Here is a 21,637-nt window from a genome sequence, read left to right as displayed (position 1 = left end):
AGTGCTCAACCAGCATCTATTTAATATAGCATGATAACGTTTTTGAACGGTAAAAGGTGCAGGGGACAAAAATTGACTTTGCCCCTCCAAAACTATACGTCCATGATCAGGAGACACAGTTCACTGTGATGACATGGTCCAACAGCAGTGTTTAGGAAAGAAATAAAACATCAGTAGATCTGGAAGAACAAGACCAACTAAGGTGAAGAACATTCAAAGTTTGAGCGCATAAAAAATGTACATGGACACCTTAGGCTACGAACATGTAGATAACACTGATTTAGAAATGGCACAAATGGAACCCCATACTCAAATCAGTTTCGACACAACTGACACTTAAATAACTTTAAAAAAATAATGTTTTCTCTCATTCTTTCATTCATTATTTAATTTCTTGCAACTTCTTAAAAGTGACTTTTGAAAAATACCAAAAGACCTTTTGCCTTTAGTTTGTATGTGTTGAGACCAAATTAAAACTAGACATTTAGTCTGTATGTTGTAGATTCACATTAATCCAGAATATGTTAATCTTAAAAGATTAAAGCGGTCTTCAGTTTAATTATGAGAAATAAAATGTCTTCAAGAAAGAGAATTTCAATCACCCTCTTTTAAATTATTTATTGGATTAGCCTGTATTGAATCAGCCTGATGTGGTCAAGCATTACCTGCTAATAAATATTTGTGGTTTATTTATTTATTTGGTTTTATCAACTATGAAGGACACGTTAGGACTGCACTATCGCAGCGCGAGTTCGTGTTACTCAATCTCCCACAATGCACCACGGAAAACGTCATAGGGCTGCGACGTAACGTCTCCACGTTGGCTGTCGATGTAAAACCTGACCCTTCTGATGGAATAGCACTGACTACCGTCTTTCACTGACTGTCACTACCGTATTTACAAACGGGTTTTAGTGTCGATATTTAGACCTCGTTGGGCTCCATACACCGTTTGTTGAGCTTTTCCGACAGAATTGCGCACTTTTAAAAAAGATGGGTCCAGTTTTTAGAGAACGTTTTCTGTTTGATGCGTCTCTGCTGTATCAGGATACGTGCCCGGAGCTGTCACGGTTCTTTTTGTAAGTAATGTTTATTTTAATATAACTTTTAATATCAGGTTTTACTATAAGGTTTTGTTTTCGTTAAGCGACATGTCCGTCCAATATTGTTGTAATTACAACATGTGACCGCTACGAGGAGCAGTTTTACCAGAAATCCACTTGACTTCTTCCTAATCTGTAATCTAGAATATTAGTTAAATGTTTTCTGTTACAGTTCTCATTCATCACGTTAGGAACTGACACCCAAGTCAGTGACTCGTATCAAAGATCTTCTGTAAAATTTGTAACATTTTTCTGGTGGTTTTGTCTTTTTAATCATTTTTTCCAAACTAAAAAAAAAAAACGAAATTTTTGGTATTTTTACCTTGTTGTAATTTGTTGGGGAAATTTTCTAATAATATTTAAATTAATAATGATAAAAATATTTATTTTAAGGTTAAATAGAATAGAATAGAATAGCCTTTATTGTTGTTGTACAGGATACAGAGAAATTGGAGTGCCACTCCTTTGGTGCAAAATGTAGAAGAATACAAAGTCAGTGCCTGACAGAGAAGACATCATTTCCACTTTTTATGAGGAGATATTTAGTAGTGATGTGACGTTTTGCGGCTGCAAACGAAACGTAGCGGGAAAACAGGTAAACAAAAACTGCTCTGTGTTTGAAAAAAGAACTACAGCATGGAATCATAACTGAATGTTGCACTCGTCGTCGGGGCTCAAAGCAGAGAATGATCCAGTGACTGCTGGAACAAGAAAAGGCTATAACACAGGTTTTAGCTGCTGATAAACCACAAGGCACCTCATGTTGACATGGCAAGACATTCAGGTGCTTGACTCAGTCAGCGCTGCATTGAGTCCACTTCTAGGTTTACAGATGCTCTTTCTGCTGAAGAGTATGTGTTAAGCCTGTTCTTCAGATGTTTAACAACGACCTGTTAAAGGTAAAAGAGAGTGACACACCGCTGACCAAAGACATCGAAACAGCAATACTCGACTACATGAACAAAAGCTACAAAGACACAGAGAGGCTTATTAACATGGCTTCTCTACTTGATCCACGTTTCCGCACAGAATATTTCAGCGAGAGTGAGAGCGAAGCCATCAAAGTTCAGGTCATGAGTGAACTAGAGCATCATGTGTCACACCAGGGTAGCACAGCCACAGGTGTTTCAGAAACACTTCCCACATCTGCTGGAGACCAAACAAATCAAGGAGCCGCTAAAAAGCCAAAAAAGAGTCTCGGGACCTTTTTGAAGGGACCTGTTAGTGGCAAGACGGATGTAACTGCAGACAGGTTGCTATCAGAACTGAGCAGTTATGTGAATAGTCCACCAGCAGACAGTGAGTGTGATCGTATTGTGGTGGAGGGTTCACATGGTAAACTTTCCCAACATCAGCAGATTAGCTAGCAAGTACCTCTGCATTCCAGCAACTAGCTCTGCATCTGAAAGGTTGTTCAGTGCAGGTGGAAACTAACCCTAACCCTTAAGCCCACATCTGTGAACATGTTGGTGTTTCTGACCAAAAAATCTTAAAACTTGAAAAGGGCACTTTATCCATGTTTTTTTTTTATGTATTACTTTTTTTTTTACTCAACAGTTTGAGTTTCATGTTGCAAAGCGACTTTTTAAGTTATTAGATACTACACATGGTTATGCTCAGGAGGATATTCAGCCCATTTGCACAAACATTTTAATGTAGTTTTGATGCACGTAAAAACTGCTGCTTAAATGAAAATATATTGGTGGGTTCTTTGCACTAATAAAGTTGTTAATTTGTAAAGTACTTTGTCTCGCATCAGTCACGTCCTCGGTTATACCGTTATCGCAAATTTTCATATAATAGATATGTATATAAACACGTGTTTATATACATATCTATGGGAGGAACGCTAAGCAACCCCGTGCGCCCTCACGGACACCGCAGGAAGACGTTGCTCTTGACACCCCCCCAACTTGTTGATGGGGACGTAAAAAAAAGCATTAAGTAAAAAAAAAATAGGGTCTGATGCACAGAGCTTCTTATTCTTCTCACTAGGCAGGAGTGCTGCCGTGGGCTCTTCTCCCATCCAGGAATGCACACTGTCACAGCAGAAGGTCAGACCTCATGCTGCCGCAACATAACATGACTTCAGCTGGCCAATCAGTCCATAGGTGGGCGTGTTGCATCAGCTCAGCATCAGACAAGCATCAGGGAAGCAGGGCTGATCCACACCGCACAAACAACACCGATGTAGAGGCATGGACCCTACCAGGACAAGACCGAGCTGATCAAAGTGTAAATTTGGCTCTAGGCTGTGTCCTAATTCTGCACCTACAGCCTTTGAAGGATTTCAACTGCAAAGACAGGATGTGAACAGCTCTTGCCATCAGATTTATTGTATGGACTGTTGCATAGCAACTGATGATGTGACATCAACAACAGCCTAACAGCATAAGCTTTTCATTTTTGTACCGTCAGATTTTAAAATGTACTTACATTTTAAACTGATCCTCTACAAAGTCAATGTAAGGCCAGCAGTGAATCTTGGGATGGATAGGTCACGAAAGATTTTCTAGACCCGCCCTTCAAATTTGGTGAAAGAAGGACATGTTTGAAGAACGCATTTGAAGGAACCTTTAAGTTTGGACATTCTTCGTCACGCTAACGAGACTATGTCCCTCGGCTGGCCAGGGGACACCTTGGGATTCCCCCAGAAGAGCTGACCCAATCAGCTGGGGAGAGGGAAGTCTGGGCATCTCGGCTTAGGCTGCTGCCCCCGCGGCCCAACTCTGGATACGCTGCTGAAAAGACCCAACTCTGGATACGCTGCTGGGAGGGAGGGAGGGAGGGAGGAAGGGAGGAAGGAAGGAAGGAAGGAAGGAAGGAAGGAAGGAAGGAGGGAGGGAGGGAGGGAGGGAATAACAACAACAGTTTTCTATACTAGCTTTTAGCTAAATAAAAGTGGTGGAATTTGCCAAATTATTCCAATCTGAATGTGAGATTTGGAGGTGGATATTCTAGATCTGGGATCTGATGTCATGTTATTTCGGCTCACATGTGACTCAGACCAGTTAAGTAGTAAATAAGCAGAGCTAGACACACTGTTCTGATAATCAAACAATGCAATGACGACTTGGTTCTTAAATAACCTTTACTGGATGTTGTAATCATCACACAGAGTCTACATGTTTTCCTTTTTTCAGGCAAGTGTTGAACATTTATAGTAAATATATGACTGACTTTAATCCAAATATATTGATTTATGGGTACATAGGACAGCAGAGCAGCAGAGAAGGCAATGAGATACAATAAATAACTATGTAATTATCTTGTTTATCTGAAGTAAAACCAAAAATGAGGATACCATTTTGTTAAAGCAGCTGTGGTGTTTCAAGCTGTCCATTTAATATGATCAATCAGACATCTGTCTAACAAATTAAAGAAACATCAATTGCTATTTTTTGTTTGATATAGATTAAATGAATGTCTTTCAAGAGCTTGAATTATTGCTTTTTGATTAATTTGTTTGAAACTGCTTTTATGTTTTGACAGTTTAAATAAATCAAATTTGATCTTTTTAGACCGTGCCTTTAAAATTAAGCTAGCTGATCAAGGATACACAAAATGGCCTTGTTCAAACACTTCCCCGAATAAAGCGCTGTACTTTCTAAAGAATGGCAGATCAGAAACCAGCGGCTATTTCAACGGCAAATTTTGAGTAATAATTGTAGGCATTGGGCTGATAAATAAAGTGGTTATTTTTTAATATTCAGAGCATTATCTATGGTTTGTTAGTTACTCAGTTGTTGCAACTTTTCGTGGCTTGCAAGTAGTAACTCGCTTACATATTTAATTTAACCAATACATACACAATTTAAAAAGTAAAGGGCTCGTCATATATTTATATAGAAACTTATATGTAAAAAACTAGGGCTGCACAATATATTGTAAATATATTGTTATCGCGATATCAGCATGCACAATATGTATATCGCAAAGAACTGATAAATATCTCTATGAATGGTCAGCTCAAATGTTTGCTTCACATAGTGCAGTCTGTCAATCAAACGGAAGTGTGATGTTTTTTGAACAAATCAAATAGAGCTCTTCACCCATTTGGCCAATTGGGTGGATTCTCATAGGTCAGTTGCCCGCCCCCGAGGCGGACGGCACTTAATTTTGATGGTTAGCAAACACCTGAGCTAGCTTTGTTCTGCTCTTTCTGCTGATTCTGCTTTCTTGTTCGTTTTCTTTTTCCCTTTCCTCACATCTTTGCTTTCCTCATTTTTATGATATTTTATTTTGTCATTTTTAAATGTCTTTGTTTTTGATTATCTTTGTTCCTGAGTGAAGTTTTTATTTATTGCAAGTAATATCTTCATCGCAATATTAATCACTGTTATCACATATCGCAGGTTTCCTGATATCTTGCAGCCCTATAAAAACAGACTCTTACCTTCCAGGTCACGTGACCGCTGCTGAAGCCGCAGTCACGTGATGTAAGTCTGTTCTATTTAAACATTTTCTTTAACCAAGGAAGGACGGTGTCCTCGTAAGCAAGCCTCGCAAGACATTGCCTTGCGAGGCTAGGCGCCTTGACATTGAGAAGCACCTTTAGACCCGATCCCATGCATTTTAGACCCGGTTTTTATCGTTATATGTTACAAAACCGCAAACAACTGGGCATCATTTAATTAATTTTTGACAACATTTTGATGGATATTTCCACAGATTAAAAGTAAGAACTACACATTGTCAGTTTAAGCATTTTTCTCAGTTTTAAAAACTAAGTTTTCTAGTTATTTCTGAAATTGTCTAATTTTCTTAGTCTACAAGCCCTCTGGTATCATACGCAAAACAAACCAGAAGCAAAAAATGGGAACTGAATTTTAACCAATAAGTAAATAAATAACAGCATAATTCATGGATAAGCCTAATTTTCTTCCTTTTTTGGGGTTAGGGTTTCGACCACTTTCATTTAAATCTACTATGAGCATGTAAGACAGTGAAGGTTCATCTGATCGTAAACATGCAGTTAGTGACTGCAGTTGCTTAAAACCCCATTAAGATGTTTATGACCATTTTTATAATGTGTTGAGAATTAATTTTGCATCATTTTTTGTTCTGCTCCATTCCTGCTACATCCTCTGAGCCGAATCTTGCTTTCATCTACATTTCTGATCTCATTTTTTCAAGTGGTGGCCAACACATAATTTGACAATCCGCTCCCACCCTTCTGCGTCAGCCAAGACCATATCTTCAGCTTCTTATCACCACAACAAATATGCACTTAAAAGGAGATGCATGACAAGTATGTTAATGAGGCGGTGCACTGGGACGGGTCTGTGGTGGGCAGTTTCTAGGAGCCCAGTCATCAAGGGAACAGAAAGGAAACCAAATTCCCACACAGACTTGATTGCTTGGTTTTACTATAAGCCAACAAAATTCAAACAGTGGTTTTGTGCCATCTGATCATTCCGTCAGTGACGTACACAGCGAGGAAGTCTGATTTCTGAACTGTTTTGGGAAATCAAATTAAATACTACATTTGAAAAATTTTTACATAAAACAGCCTCCTGAACTACCCAGAGGCTCTCAGATTGTTCAAGGTCTTTGAGTCATTGACTGCAGAGTCACAAAACCTAAAACTCGATTTCACTTTGTGTTTTCTGACAGAGCTTTTTAATCTGGAGATTTAATCCACTGATTATCAAATTGGGTGAGGATCAGTAACTCCAAGTAGGGATGAGTGTTGCAGAGCTTTCCCCAACTTGCAATTCATCAAGCTGCATCCAACCTCATCCAGCTGCACAATTTAGCAGACGCGTCAACAAACCGACAGCTTTCCATAGGTCAGTGCTGGATTAAAAACGGACCCCGTCCTCCTTTAAATAAGCAGCTGGTCCTATTTTCATGCACGTCCCAGCTGCACGTGCAGCCAGACACCAGATGACCCCCACATCGATTTGAGCCTGAAGCTAATTTTAGCGGGGCTTAGCTGTGGCTCAGTTAAGATGTTCATTAAATTTCTTTGCCCTAAGAATAGAAGCAGCCCTTTGGGAGGGTAATGTTGCTCTACATTGTTAGGGGCATACCTCTGTGTTTCTGCTTGGATTTTTTTTCTATCCCGATCCATGACATGGGATGGATAGTTGACATTCTCCTGATTGATCATTTCAACAATCTTATGTAATATTCATTATTCATCACATTACTTTTGTCAAATTTATATGAAAATAATAAAGCAGCTGTAAATTAACCAGAGTATCATAAAAAGGGGTGAGTTTTGTTAATAATGTGGTGATATATATCACAATACAGGGGAGACGGAACTAAAAGCCGGACGATATTCGCAAATTTTATGACTGAAATTAACTAGAAAACTCAGCCAGACACTTTAAAGTAGGGATGCATAACATATCGGCATCGATTTCGGTATTGGCCGCTGTTGGCCTTTTTGTAACGTATCGCTACTGGGCCGATATTAACAACCAACATTTTTCCATTTGTTTATGTTTCAGACTGCGATGGGGGGTGATATGTATTTGTTTAGTCATGTGACAGTAATGCTGTATGACACTGCAACATTTGGTATCGATCCGATACCAAGTAAATACAGGGGCCAGTATTGCCGATACCAATACCGATACTTTTTACTACTAGTCTAGTACCATCTAGTTTTATACATATATTTATATGTATTCATCATCAGTATGAGAATCTTGTCTGAAAACTCGAGTTTTATTGATTAATTAATTATTTTGTAAGTTTTCCTTTAATAAATCATGTGTACGATGATAATAAAATACAGGAAACATTTTCAGGCACATAAAATTTTTATTAGGAAAGTCAAAATGGTTTAAAAAAACTGAACTCAAGATTTTTTTTCTATTTGAATTGTATGAAGCTGTGTACAAAATAAATTCCAAACGGCACTCCTTTTTTGGTCTGCCATCACGCAGCCACAACAGTGCAGTCTGCTGTTCTGCGCTTGTCTCGTGCTGGCACTCTGTTTTACTTATTTAAAATGTAACGGCGGACTGACATCTGTGGCATTCCAATCACAGTGCTTTAATGGTTTGTTAGGCCAATCACAGCGCTCTTTTAGCGAGGTAGGCGAGATGTCCCTGCAAACAAACATGGCTGCCGCTCGAAACAGTCCAATCACAGGTATCAGCCAGGTAAACTACAAATCAAGATGGCTGCCGGTCAGTGGAGGTCCAATCATAGCTCTCTATAGATTTCATGGGCCAATCGCAACACTAAGTAAGCGGGATGTTATTGGAAAAAAGCAAACGTGACTATCCGGCGGTCAGCCGCTCGTTTGAAACGGCTTTGGCATCATGTTTGGACTATTTTGACTTTAGTTTTTGTTTGAGTCAAGATCAGATAGAAGTACTAACGTTTATTTAGGAAAATGATGTGTTTTGCTAGCCTAGTGAACTAGACCAAATTCTTGCTTTGCAAAGTTTGGTCTAGGCACGCTCCACTGGAACCTCCGCAGCTCCTACCAGGACTCTGGCTGGCCAATCACAGCTCTCTAGAGGGGTTTCAAACACATAAAGAGCTGTGATTGGTCCATAATGGTGGGCCAATCATAGTGCTCTATCTGCTTAGTGAACAAATCACAGAGCTTTATCCGCTTTGTGGGCGAATCAGGGCACTCTATATGCCTGGTGGGTGGGATGATGCAACAGAGTGAAACAAGAGTATGTCACATTCATTGTCCAGTGGAATGCGGAGATCATTTGAAAGACAACGGTAGAACCCGCCCCACAACCGAGAGCCGTCAATGGAGCATGCCCAGGACTAAATAATACATTTATTTAGTCTGGCTTTCGTTGACCGACATCTGTAGCGTTGAGTACGTCATGGCTTGCCAGGGTAGAAGAAACTGAATCGATATCATCACGCAGGTATATAATAAATACTCAATACCAACGTTAGATCGATCCGCGCAGCCCTAGTGAGCACCACCTCACCCCTGCCATGTGGACCTCAAGGGATAAACCATCATTCCTGCTCAATGGTCAACTCTCCTCGCAGGGTCACCCATAAAGACAGTGGGACGGTTAAATATTGATTCAGTATCACAACACAGAAATTGATATTTTCTTACATTTCTCATTTTAAATTTATGAACTTGAATCATAAATACACTAAAAACAGTTCCTTGTGAATTATATTTATATTTATCTACTTCAAGATTTATAAAATAAATGTTTTTTCCCCACTAAGAAAGTCCGCTACGGTTGAACCCAGCCTTTCCATTGGATGCATAAGTGGCGCGTAATGTAAGAGATGCAGTTTACTCACGAGCTCACTTCCTGCCAGGAGTGTTTGAGATGTGAAATGCCAGCAAAGCGTTCCACGCAGCTGGTTCCATGAGGTCAAAAAAATCATGTTAGCACTGCAGCACCATATGCACATTTTCAAACAGGTCTGTGGTTTATTTTCTGTTCTGTTTACCTCGGCTATGGTGATTTCACAGGTCATGACGTACTTTCTTCACTATTTAAGCAATTGGACATCTGCACTTGAAAGTTTCCAGATGTTTTACACTGCTTTTGTGTTTGACTTCCTGTCTGGCCCGATCTAAACTGCTGAGCTTGACATGTTCCGGAAGCGTAGGGTGTAAAAAAAATCTAATCATAAGCAACACTTCCTACGCTTCTGGGACACCTCGCTTTGTGGCTGGTGGAAACGCACCCATCCACCATAATGCCAGCTAATTTCTGTGTACTACGGTTTGCTGACATTGCGCGATGCTTACACGTCCGGTGGTGCTACTCATGTCTGGTAGAATTGTCTAATTAGATTTTCTCTTTCTCTTTAGGAAATCACATTTGAAGAAAAATGGTAAGTTTAGAGTCCTTCATGTTCCCTAACATTGTCTTCTTGCATGTTTTCTAAGGTCAAATAGCAAAATGTCCACGTTGAGTTTGCGGGCAGAACCTTGTCATCAGCTCGTCAAGGTTAATGAAACCCTAAATCCTCAGCCAGACACACACAGTCCGTCGTCCAGCTGTCTGTAGCAGACTGCTTGTTGGAGTCAAACACACAGATGTAATCTCCACCCATCCTAGCCAAACCACATGAGTGGACGGCGTTGTCATTCAGCTAGACTATTACGGGTTCTCTCCATAAATAACACAGTACCTAATAAGCATGTTGTTCGTCTAGGGACTGATTAGGTAAACATAAATGCTTAGTCGATTTTAAAATTCATTATGTTACAGAAATGCAAAGAATGTATAAAAACTGGGTTTGAGGTATAATTTAGCAGAGAAAGTCATCTTTGTTCCAAACAGCTTTAAAGAAATGATCCCAGGCTGATTTTGTTTTACAGCTGGACAAAAAGGGAAGAAATTCTCCAGTTTGTTGACGAGCACCTCGGTGTGTTCATACTGTTACCAGTGGCTGAAGCCTGACAATCACCATGTGCGTTTGCGGCCCAAACGGCGTCCGTCAGCGCGAGTGCAGAGCATCCTGCTCAGGAGGGCCAGAGGACAACGACTGAGCCTGATGCAGAAAAAGCTGCTGCTCCGCTTCCTGAAGTCATCATCAACACTTGTGAGAAGAGAAAATTCTTCACTTACACACATAAAGGAAAGATCCTTTTGTTCCACACAAACCATTATGTTCACTACAAATGACCAAAGTTTTACATGGAAAACAAATCCAAATGTCAGTGATTTGTCAGACGTAACGTATTATAGAAGGTAGCTTATTAACTTGTTAGCTAATCTGGTTTTCCCAACTGAGCCTCAGGTGAAAGAAGGGTCATCGTGTTTTTAATTTATTCTTGTCTTTGGAAACTTCACTCATTCCTTCAATCAGATCATTCTTATCCATTTGTCTTAGCATCTGTTTTATTGCCTTTTATTGTCATCATTTCTTTAAAAAGTTACATTTACCTCTCAAACCCTGTGTAGTTGTATTTAGTCAGTGCCACCAAGATGGATGAAGTCATCAGTATTAACACCACAGGAAGTGTATTTCATTATCATGTATCAGTAATTACCGTCCCTTTTGGTCTAACAGTAATAAACCTTGTGTTTCTAGTCAGTGCCTGCGTGCACTGACACTGTTCTGTCCTACAGGGCCATTACACTGGCTACCACACTCCTATGTCCTCCTAATGGATTTTACCAAGCAGTGTCAAACAGCATGATTGCTGTGTTGTCCATTCACACTCCCATTTAGAGGACAGGTGGTGATGGGTTCTTTCCCCTTTCAACCAGTTATCACAGCAAAATAGGGCTGCAACAACGAATCGATAAATTCGATGAAAATCGATTACTAAAAGCGTTGGCAACAAATTGCGTCATCGATTCGTTGTGTCGCACAACTCTCCCAAAAGCAACCCCCCCCCTTCCCGCCCGCCGTTGCGCGCAGAGCAAGTCAGATCAGCGCGAGGGAGAGCCGGCAGATCAGCGCGAGGGAGAGCCGGCAGATCAGCGCAAGGGAGAGCCGGCAGATCAGCGAGGGAGAGCCGGCAGATCAGCGCAAGGGAGAGCCGGCAGATCAGCGAGGGAGAGCCGGCAGATCAGCGCAAGGTTCGCGCTGCTGCGAACCGGTTCCGCCCAAGGCCGGATTAAATGGGCAATTGCCCAGGGCCCACGAACTCTAAAGGGCCCAGGGCACGAGCACAATACTGTATCTATAATTTCCCGCTTTATGAGGACTATGGTGACCGTACGTTCCGTTTTCCCCCGTTGATCAGACATGCTGTCTCATGTGCTTCTTTTCTAAACTTGCAAAAAGTAACAAAACTATTTGAAAGCCACTATTTGTGGATTCTCTGAAAGTTTCCATGGAGTTTGGGACAACTTATTTTTTCATTGATCCTATCGTCTAATCTCACAGCTGAAACAAGCATCCTTAATAATCTGTGCACAGGAAGCTTACCAATGCTGTAGTAAAACAAAAGGTATAATAATTTATTATTAATACAACCTTGTTGCAGCACTAAAGCAGAAAAATGAGATTTTGCATTAAATATGCAAAATATTTACATATGAACTGTTTTAGAGCCTTTTATTGGCAGAATCTGATATTAATTTAGTTCTTAAAAAAATGGGTCCCAACATGGTTTGTGTGGCGTTGCCATAGTGTGACGTCATAGGCACAGATCCCCTGTCCTCTTGTTTGGAAATGGAAATATGATCACCCTATATTAAACAACCTGTCCACCCGGGCTTTTGCGCTGCACAGAGACGCTTCGCTGCCTATGACTTCGAATGTCAGTTGAGAGTCAGTCTCATGCAGACTAACCAATGAAGAGAGGGCCTCAAGTTAAGACCCTCTCCTCATTGGTCAGTCCACACGAGGTGGGTCAGAGGTTACTCTGGGCGGGTTACGTGTTGTCAGGCATTCAAGTATTGAGTATATTTACTGCATATTACAGTAAAATATTCTATATGTGACCACATTATGGTGATCCTCGGGTCGTGATGATGGAGCCCTTGAATATTGTTGCCCAGGGTACAACAAAGTGTTAATCTGGCCCTGGTTCCGCCGTCACATTCCCGCAGAAACTGGTTGATCACACCGGGGCCAGACTACTAGCATGTGGTTTTACAACCACAATGTCCTCAGAAGCAAAAACGCTTTTAAAAGGGAGGGAGGAGTCCTAACTGTTGCTGCAGGCGTGTTGTGTGAGAGTGCAGTTATATACTGGTTAATATATTTTTGGGTTCAGTTGCTTTCATGTGGCCTAATGTGAGTCTATTTGGGATCATTGGAATGATCAGCAGCATTTCTTGATGTGACTTTATGGCAGTTGCCCAGGGCATCATCGCAAGGAGGATGGCATTCATTTACTTTTGTTTTATTTGGTATTTTTTCAGTCATTTTTGGAAATAGTGATCAATTTTGATTAATTCACAGCCTATGTTTAATTACATTTAAAAATTAGTTGTTTGACATCAATTATAATAAATGTCTACAGATGAGATCAAACAAAACAGATGAGAATTGCCCTTAAGCTGTTTAACTTGGACCAAGCATTTTAGGTCACAGATAGATGTAGCTTAGGGTCTCTGTCTATACACCTTATAAGACAATTTAGTTGATGGCATGTTGTTTTTCTGCTATTGAACTGTTTTCTAATAATGTTGTGTTAAATAAAGTGAAGGAAGGAGAGAAATAACGTTTCCCTAGCAGTTTTTAAAAATTTCCCCATGTAATCCAATTAATCGATTAATCGTGTCGAGACCCCATCCGATTCATCGATTATCCAAATAATCGTTTGTTGCAGCCCTATAGCAAAACCCTAATTAACATTAAGCTTTTTTTTTAAAGTATGTGTTTATGCTGGGGGTAAAAAGTATTCAGAGGAAGAGCACAGCAAAGTGCAACAAAAAGACAAGTTCAATGGTGGGTAATGTTTTTAAACGTGTTGCATGCTGCTTGGCCCATTTACCCTGAGGGCTCTGTGGCACTGCCTGAAGCTATAAACTCAGTGTACAGCCGTATACAGTGTCTTATAAGTATATAGGCAAACTATGGATCTGTCTACTCATTCAAAATCTGGATATTCCCAACACTTCCTGGAATGTTACATGTGTGCTCTGACATTCTTCTATGTTTCCCTCTCGTCCGACAGTACTTTAGCAGTAGCTCAAGCTAGCATTAGCAATAGCTCTGGCTAGCATTGTTTTTGGTTACTGCCATTTATAAATTGACACAGCTGAAGTGGATTGGAACATGCATATTTAAATAGGGATGTCCCGTTCTGATATCGATATCGGAAGTCATTCGATATCCGCCCAAAAACAGTGTTTTGGATTATATTGGACAGCTTAAAAAAATCTCCAATATAAGCAATCCGTTAAGGCTCACATTTTAGCAACCAACAGTTAATTTTCCCCCCTCCATTTTTTTCATACTTACTGTTGTTGGCTCTTGTTCTCCAATTGAGTAATATCACTTGATCAAGCCTTTCATACATTCCACACTACGTACCGTAAATCCTCTAATACAGGCCCGGGCCTGTATTTGACTCAAACTCATCAAGCTCCAGACCTTTATTGGAAGGAGGGCCAGTATTAGAGGCAGGCCTCTATTTCTATTTGAGCAAAATGAACTAATGGTTCACTGGAGTTTTTGACAATTAAAATTGCGCCCACATTTTCAAAGTTAAACACATTTCTTTTAACAACGGTAGTTTCTGCTTCAGCCCTCTCCCCCCTCCCCCTGCGCAGCGGCTACAAACTCACTGATGCGCCTGCAGCCTCTCGGAGTTCCTGCTGCTTTAAACATTAAAATAATTATTTCATTTTCTGGTCCTCACTTCTAATTACCTTCAATGGTGTCTGTTTGTTGCAACCACCAGGTACAAAAACTAACTTGTTTTTATTTGACTATTTTTCTGTCCTGCCTGTTTATTATCTTCCTGCATCTCCTCTCAATCCTAAAGAGAAACTGCTACCTGGGTTCATATATATTCACCTTATGAGTTACCTTTGAACTGCAGTTCTAAAAGATCTACCGACCGCAAAAACAGTGGAGCGCTCCCTGCTTGGCGGCCGTATCATACAGTCCGAGCAATAAACGCGGAAGTTAGATCCAAACACCCGTTGTGTGGGAGAAGCATCGAAATGAACTGTTTAATCTGCCCATCATTTGTGTTGAGAGATCAGCAGTGTTTGGATCAACAAAGGGCGACTACTTTGACAGTAGAAACTGTATTTATGGCTTACTTTTGTGCATTTAAAGTTCAGCCGCCATTGATAGTTGTTAAAAGTTGTTAAACCTGTGCATATGAAACAAAAAACGCCTTTTGTTTATCGATTTATTGTGAAAAAAGGAAGTTGTGCTTGCTCCTTTTCCTGTTGGGCAGTTGTGATTCCTGTCCATTGACTGCGGAGGTGCTCCGGCGAAAATAGGATCGATTTTATTTTTGCCAGACGCCGGAACAGAGGGCGGCGCCGCACTGCCGGAGCACGGCCGCAGTAGTAGAATTGCTCTGACTGACTACAACGGGACCGATTTTGCTCCGGTGTTTGTGGCGGAGCGGAGCGGAGCAGAGGTAGTGGAATTTGCGTCGGAGGACAAGGTGATGCGCGCAGCGCCCCGCTCCACAGCATGCAGCAAAACGCATCAGGCGCAAATAAAAGACAGAAAACATTAAAGGAAATGAACTGACATGAACGATCGCGTGTTAAATTAGTTTTTGAGGTGGCGACACCTGATTGTGGCCATGCTCAGGAGGCAGATCTACCGACCGCGAAAACAGCGGAGCTCTCCCTGCTTGGCGGCCGCATCAGTGATCTCTGAGTCGGAGGACAAGGTGATGTGCCCCGCTCCACAGCAGCGAAACACATCAGGCGCAAATAAAAGACAGAAAACATTAAAGGAAATGAACCGACATGAACGATCGCGTGTCAGTACCTATGCTCTGACACAGCGCGTTGCCCCCCTGAGCGCAGGAGCTTGTCACCTGCTGACAGCAGGCTGCTGTCTTTTCCGAGGGCTGCATCTTGCCGGTCATTATCACGTGACAGCGACTAGTCGATGACAGGCATAACAAGTCACTATAGTGAAGTCGACTAGTTCATACAACCCCTGCTACTGCTCCCCAGAGTGTTCTGCAGCATAATAAGCACGTTCTCTTTGAACTTGATAGTGTAATGACCTGGCTGGGGTTGTAAGCCAGGTGCATTCTGGGTATTGTGTTATATGTGTTTCCTATCGTTCTGCTGGTTCCTATGTGCTGATTTGCGTGTTGTGTGAGTGTTATGTAAGCCACAGGGAAGGTGATGTGTGTTCTGTGGAGCGGGTTGAATTAGCATGGTTAACTGACACCGTGACTCTGTGTGGTAGGAGCGTGATAGAGGATCGTGTCTGTAGCGTTACAAAGCGTAGAAGAAAAAGCCTAATAAAGGTCTGTGTGAACCTCTACTGCCTCCTGCTGGTTGATTTGGGGACTATAACCCTGCCGCTGAGACGCTCATATTTACTTGTTACTACATTCCACACGGCCACAATAAGAGACCGGCCATTATTCACCTCCGCTGACTCCGTCACTGGCCAAAATTGGAGACCCGGCCTTTAATTGAATACCGGCCTGTATTAGAGGATTTACGGTATGTATGATTTGTGCTGATATTTTATCAGACTGATGACTGTATCAGTCAGTACTGAAGGCTGTAATTTCGGTATCGTATCGGAAGTGAAAAAGTTGTATTGGGACATCTCTATATTTAAGGGTGCTTTATTGTACCCTAACTTGGACTCAACCGTTTCTCCGGGGCATTAAAAGATTACTAATTTACATAGGAAAGCAAATCAGAGTAGGCACGGAGATTTTAGTATGGTACATGAGACACCTCAAGCTGCCTACGTTCAACAGCAAAAAGGTAAATGTGGTTTTGGAACTTGGACCCTTTTAAGTTATCAGAATTGATTCTTTCCTAACCTGCCAAATGTTTATTTTGGCTGCAGTCATGTTACTTTAGATGAAATAAAATAAATAAATAGTCTGATTTATAAAGTTGTTATGTAAACTAGACTTCAGTTTGGGACTTCAACAAGTCAAAAATAACTTATAGATCCAAAATTAGCTCTCCTTTTGAACTCTGTCTCTCTGTCAAACATCACCTCACTTGCTCAAGATAAAAAATATTGTTATAAACATTCAACTCTGCATGGGTAACCATGACTGGACAACCATCCCATCATCTCAAGGAATAATGTTTGGATTTGATTATCATGGCTTGGAAAAAGGCCAATATGCCCAGACATTGTCTTCAGAGATACATATTTTTACCTTTGTCAACGTTTGTGAACTGGCATAAACCTGCTTGGTGGAGCGCCGAAGACTAGAGGAGAACTAAGAGTGATCCTTTTTTTGCCACCCTGCAAATGAACAGAGATTATCAGACGAGGTAGGAAGAAGGAAAGGCACAACAAAAGCTTCCAGAGAAGTGTTTTTTTTCTGGGCTAGAATAGAAATGCACCATCATAGTTTAGAAAGAGATTCCAAAAAATTGTTAAACTATTATAATTTTTTATTTATTACACATGAAAAATGTGTCAGTAGCAATTTTTGGTTACATGACGTATCAGACAAATAGTGCTTTTAAATTTTTACAAATATGTAATTTCCCTCTGGGATTAATAAAGTATCTTTGATTTGATTTGATATGAAAACACATTTCTCTGAGATGCTGGTGTGTCGATTCATGTCTGAATCAGGATTTTTATTTGTAACGAACGATTCAGAATCAATTTTTACTAATTCTGAATCAACCCATATTTTCTAAGTTGATTACTTTTTTTTAAACTAAGTTTTTTTTTATTAAAGTTCTAACAAACATTTAAAACAAAACAACTAACCTCCACCCAACCCCACTACCCTGGATCAAACTCAAGGCAAATTTTTGTAAAAAACTGGTTTCAAAGCAACATCAAACCAAAACACAAATATCAATTTTCCAAAGAAAAAAAATTAACCAAGGGTACGCTATCAAAGTATGACATAAATGACAACTAGACAACATTAAATCTCCTGATAGAGCCCCCCAATATATGCCTAATCCTCTCCAGGTGAGCGATCCAATGACTACATGCTGGCAGGTGAAAGTCCTTCCACCTGGACAATATTAGTCTTTTAGCCAACAAAAAGCGATACAATTTAGCTGGCATTTGTCCAAGAGAACATCCATTGCAACCACTCCAAACAGAGCGGTCTAGGGGTCTGTGCACACAGTGATCTTACAGATCGAGAGTGTACCAAGGATACCAGCTCCCATTTCTGTTTTAAACCATCCAAATTGGTCCCATGGTGTGAGATTTAAAGTTTACTCAGAACTTTGTTGGTAGATGTCCGACAGTCCAAGATCTCATCGAGAAGAGTCTGAGATGGGCACAGGGGAAAACCTTCACAACAGTTCACCATCTTTGTAATTTTTCTCTGTTGCAGCTCTTAAAGCTCGCCCAATGTCTTTCTACAAATATACAATGCTGCAGTAGAGTGTGGATAGGCCGTGCTACAGAGCCAAATCTTTTGCTATGGTTGGTCAAGATTCCTAGGCTAAAGTTTAGGATCTGTTTTATTTGGTCTTCTCTTCTTACTGTGAAAACAGGCACAAGAAGACTTATTCTCAGGAAGAATCACAACACTGATGTGTGGTGACTCAGACAGAAGTTTACTTTAACTAGGACATGAGTGTTTGCAGAACCTAGCATCCATTTTTCTTGTCCCTACGAGTATCAAAACATTCCCGTTAGAGGGTTACTCTGGGACATGAAGGTTTAGTTTTATTTTTTTTATGTTCTTTTCAAATCTCCAGTGTTGTTTAGTTTTGTTTTTAACCCTTTGTTTAGGCCGCACTGTGTTCCTGAAGCATTTGGAAGGATTGTTGTCGGTGATACACCGGGTGTTCTTCACATCGCATCTAAATGTGTATATAGAGTAAATTTGTGTCAACAAAAAGGGCACGTGACCAGTGGAAACACATCTACACCTCTCCACTCACACTGTTTGGCTGTAAATCCCTTCCATTGTTTAACACCAAATTTCCCTTTGAGACGTGTAAATGCGCTGTCCTTGGGGCGGATGCCACAGCATGACAGGTTTTCCTCAGCTCTGCAGAGCTGTGTCTTACTGCTGTTGTAAATCAGATGTGTTTATGTGCGCTAGACAGGTTATCTAGCAGCGGATATGGAAATAAGTTGGATTGCAGCCCCGCAAGAGAGACATATACCGTAAATGGAGCGCATAAGATCGGCCAATTCTCCTCCTCCTTCATTCTTCTCTTCTTCCTCCTTGATTTATACTTCCCAGCAGAGATGTTTGTTACCGCATAGACACATTCAGTTCAGTTATTTCCCTGTCCATATATATTCATGTTGTTTTTGACATTTAATTTATTCCTGACACATAGATTAACCTGTTAATGCAAGATATACAGTGCTGTGCTAGTTTATTTGATATTTAGATATTAGTTTATATTTTATTATTTTACAATATATACCTATAATTTTACATATAATGTAAATCCCTCCTTTCGTGCTGCCATGTGTGTCTCTACTGCCTCTATAATCACTTCGAACATGAAAAAAAAAACTGTCCACTTGTTTTCTGTCAGTGTTTGGTTTTAGGGAAAGCTCTAAAACAAGCCGTATAAAAACATCCGTATTTTTGATGTCACAAATGAGGAAATTAGCATAGAAAACCTCTCAACTCGAGAAGAAAGCAGTAGCTCTACTCTGGGCCCCTCCTGGATATCTGAGCTTCTCAGCTTATTGACCCTTTGCACCTATGTCACCTAATTACGCGGGTAAAAATAGAGCCTGAACTAGTTTTTTTGCAATCTTTATCATTCCTTCAATTTAGGGCTGGGCGATAAATCATTATTTTTAAAATATCGGTATAATTTTTAAACAAGTTATAAGATGACTTTATATCTTTATATCGAAATAACTGGCCAAACTGCTATGCTAGCGATTAGCCGCTATGCTAGCGACATGTTGCTCCGTCTCTAAGCGGCTATTACTTGTATTCTCCCAAGTTTGCTCAATCTAAGAGCCTCTGGGTATATGTGCTGCTCTAAACTTTGCATTTGGTGTCCTGGTTTTTAATTATTTGGGGACGATTAACGCCAACGGAGTTCTGTTTTTCCATCCTGCTTGTGCGGAGAGAGGGGCCAAACCCCTCCCTCCCCTGTGTAATGAGGAAACAGCGACGGAAAGCCGGAGGGTCCAAATGACCTCAAACATATTGTAGGGTTATGAATAGTAAACTATAGGGTTACCATTTTATTTTGAAGGCGAGCTCAACGGGTGAGATTTCATGGATGTAAATTCAAAGAGTCGGAGTACCCGGCCCGGAGGGTTACCAGGGTCCCACCCTGGAGCCAGGCCTGGGGTTGGGGCCCGTGAGCAAGCGCCTGGTGGCCGGGCTTTTGCCCATGGGGCCCGGCCGGGCCCAGCCCGAACCGGATACATGGGCTCATCCAACTGTGGACCCACCACCCGCAGGAGGAACATGAAGGTTCCGGTGCAATGTGGATCGGGTGGCAGACCAAGGCGGGAGCCTTGGCGGTCCGATCCCTGGACAAGAAAACTGGTTTTTGGGACATGGAACGTCACCTCTCTGGCGGGGAAGGAGCAGGAGCTTGTGGCAGAGGTTGAGCGGTACCGGCTAGATATAGTCTGACTCACCACGACACATAGCATTGGCTCTGGAACCCAAGTCCTTGAGAGGGGTTGGACACTCTCCTTTGCTGGAGTTGCTCCGGGTGAGAGGCGGAGGGCTGGGGTTGGCTTTTTGTTAGCCTCAAGATTCTCTGCCTGTGTGTTGAGTTTTACCCCGGGGGACGAGAAGGTAGCTTCCCTGCGCCTTTGGGTCGGGAAACGGGTCCTGACTGTTGTTTGTGCTTATGGGCCAAATATCAGTTCAGAGTACCCACCCTTTTTGGAGTCCCTGGGACGAGTGCTAGATAGTGCTCCATCAGGCGACTCCATTGTCCTGCTAGGGGACTTCAATGCTCACGTGGGCAATGACAGCGTGACCTGGAGGGGTGTGATTGGGAGGAACGGCCCGCCTGATCTGAACTCAAGTGGAGTTTCGTTATTGGACTTCTGTGCAAGCCGCAGTTTGGCCATAACAAACACCATGTTCGAACATAAGGATGCCCATCAGTACACTTGGTACCAGGGCAGCCTAGGTCGCAGGTCGATGATAGACTTTGTAGTCGTTTCATCTGACCTGCGGCCGTATGTTTTGGACACCCGAGTGAAGAGAGGTGCTGTCAACTGATCACCACCTGGTGGTGAGTTGGATCCGATGGCAGGGGAAGATGCTGCGTAGACCTGGCAGACCCAAACTCATAGTGAGGGTCTGCTGGGAACGCCTGGCAGAAGAACCTGTTAAGACGGTCTTCAACTCCCACCTCCGGCAGAGCTTTGACCGCGTCCCGAGAGCAGTGGGGGACATTGACTCCGAGTGGGCCTTGTTCCACTCTGCGATTGTTGAGGCGGCTGTTGCTAGCTGTGGTCGCAAGGTGGATGGTGCCAGTCATGGAGGCAACCCACGTACCCGCTGGTGGACACCAGAGGTTCGGGGAGCCGTCAGGCTGAAGAAGGAGGCCTACAGGGCGTGGCTGGTCTGTGGGTCTCCGGAGGCAGCAGAAAGGTACTGGAAAGCCAAGCGGGGTGTAGCAGTGGCAGTTGCCGAGGCAAAATCTCGGGCATGGGAGGAGTTTGGTGAGGCTTTGGAGAAAGACTGTCGATCGGCTCCAAAAAGGTTCTGGCAAACTGCCCAGCGCCTCAGGAGAGGAAGGCAGCAACTCGCTCACACTGTTTACAGTGGGGATAGGGAGCTGCTAACGTCAACTGGGGCTATAGTTGGACGGTGGAAGGAATACTTTGAGGAGCTCCTCAATCCCACCTGCGTATGCGCATTCCGAGGAGGAACCAGAGCTGGGAGACCTGGGATGGACTGTCCAATCTCGGGGGCAGAAGTTGCTGAGGTAGTCAAACATCTACAAAGCGGCGGAGCCCCGGGGGCAGATGAGGTTCGTCCTGGTTTCGCAAGGCTATGGATGTTGTAGGGCTGTCATGGTTGACACGTCTCTGCAACA

At 42.0% G+C, this 21,637-nt stretch overlaps 1 protein-coding gene across 1 annotated transcript in view; it reads left to right on the top strand.

The window, feature by feature from the left end:
• Positions 1-801: 801 nt before the first annotated feature.
• c19h18orf21 (chromosome 19 C18orf21 homolog) overlaps positions 802-21,637 on the top strand; it is a 34,075-nt gene continuing 13,239 nt past the window's right edge. Inside the window, exons 1-3 of the mRNA XM_015973312.3 lie at positions 802-1,079; positions 9,880-9,902; positions 10,393-10,616. Coding sequence (XP_015828798.1) covers positions 994-1,079; positions 9,880-9,902; positions 10,393-10,616 — 333 coding nt within the window. The 5' untranslated portion in view covers positions 802-993. The remainder of the gene's footprint in view (positions 1,080-9,879; positions 9,903-10,392; positions 10,617-21,637) is intronic.

The sequence above is a fragment of the Nothobranchius furzeri genome, chromosome 19 (genome assembly GCF_043380555.1).
Source record: "Nothobranchius furzeri strain GRZ-AD chromosome 19, NfurGRZ-RIMD1, whole genome shotgun sequence".
Classification (NCBI taxonomy): domain Eukaryota; kingdom Metazoa; phylum Chordata; class Actinopteri; order Cyprinodontiformes; family Nothobranchiidae; genus Nothobranchius; species Nothobranchius furzeri.
Note: the sequence above shows the minus strand (reverse complement) of the source record. Positions and strands in the feature narration are given on the sequence as shown.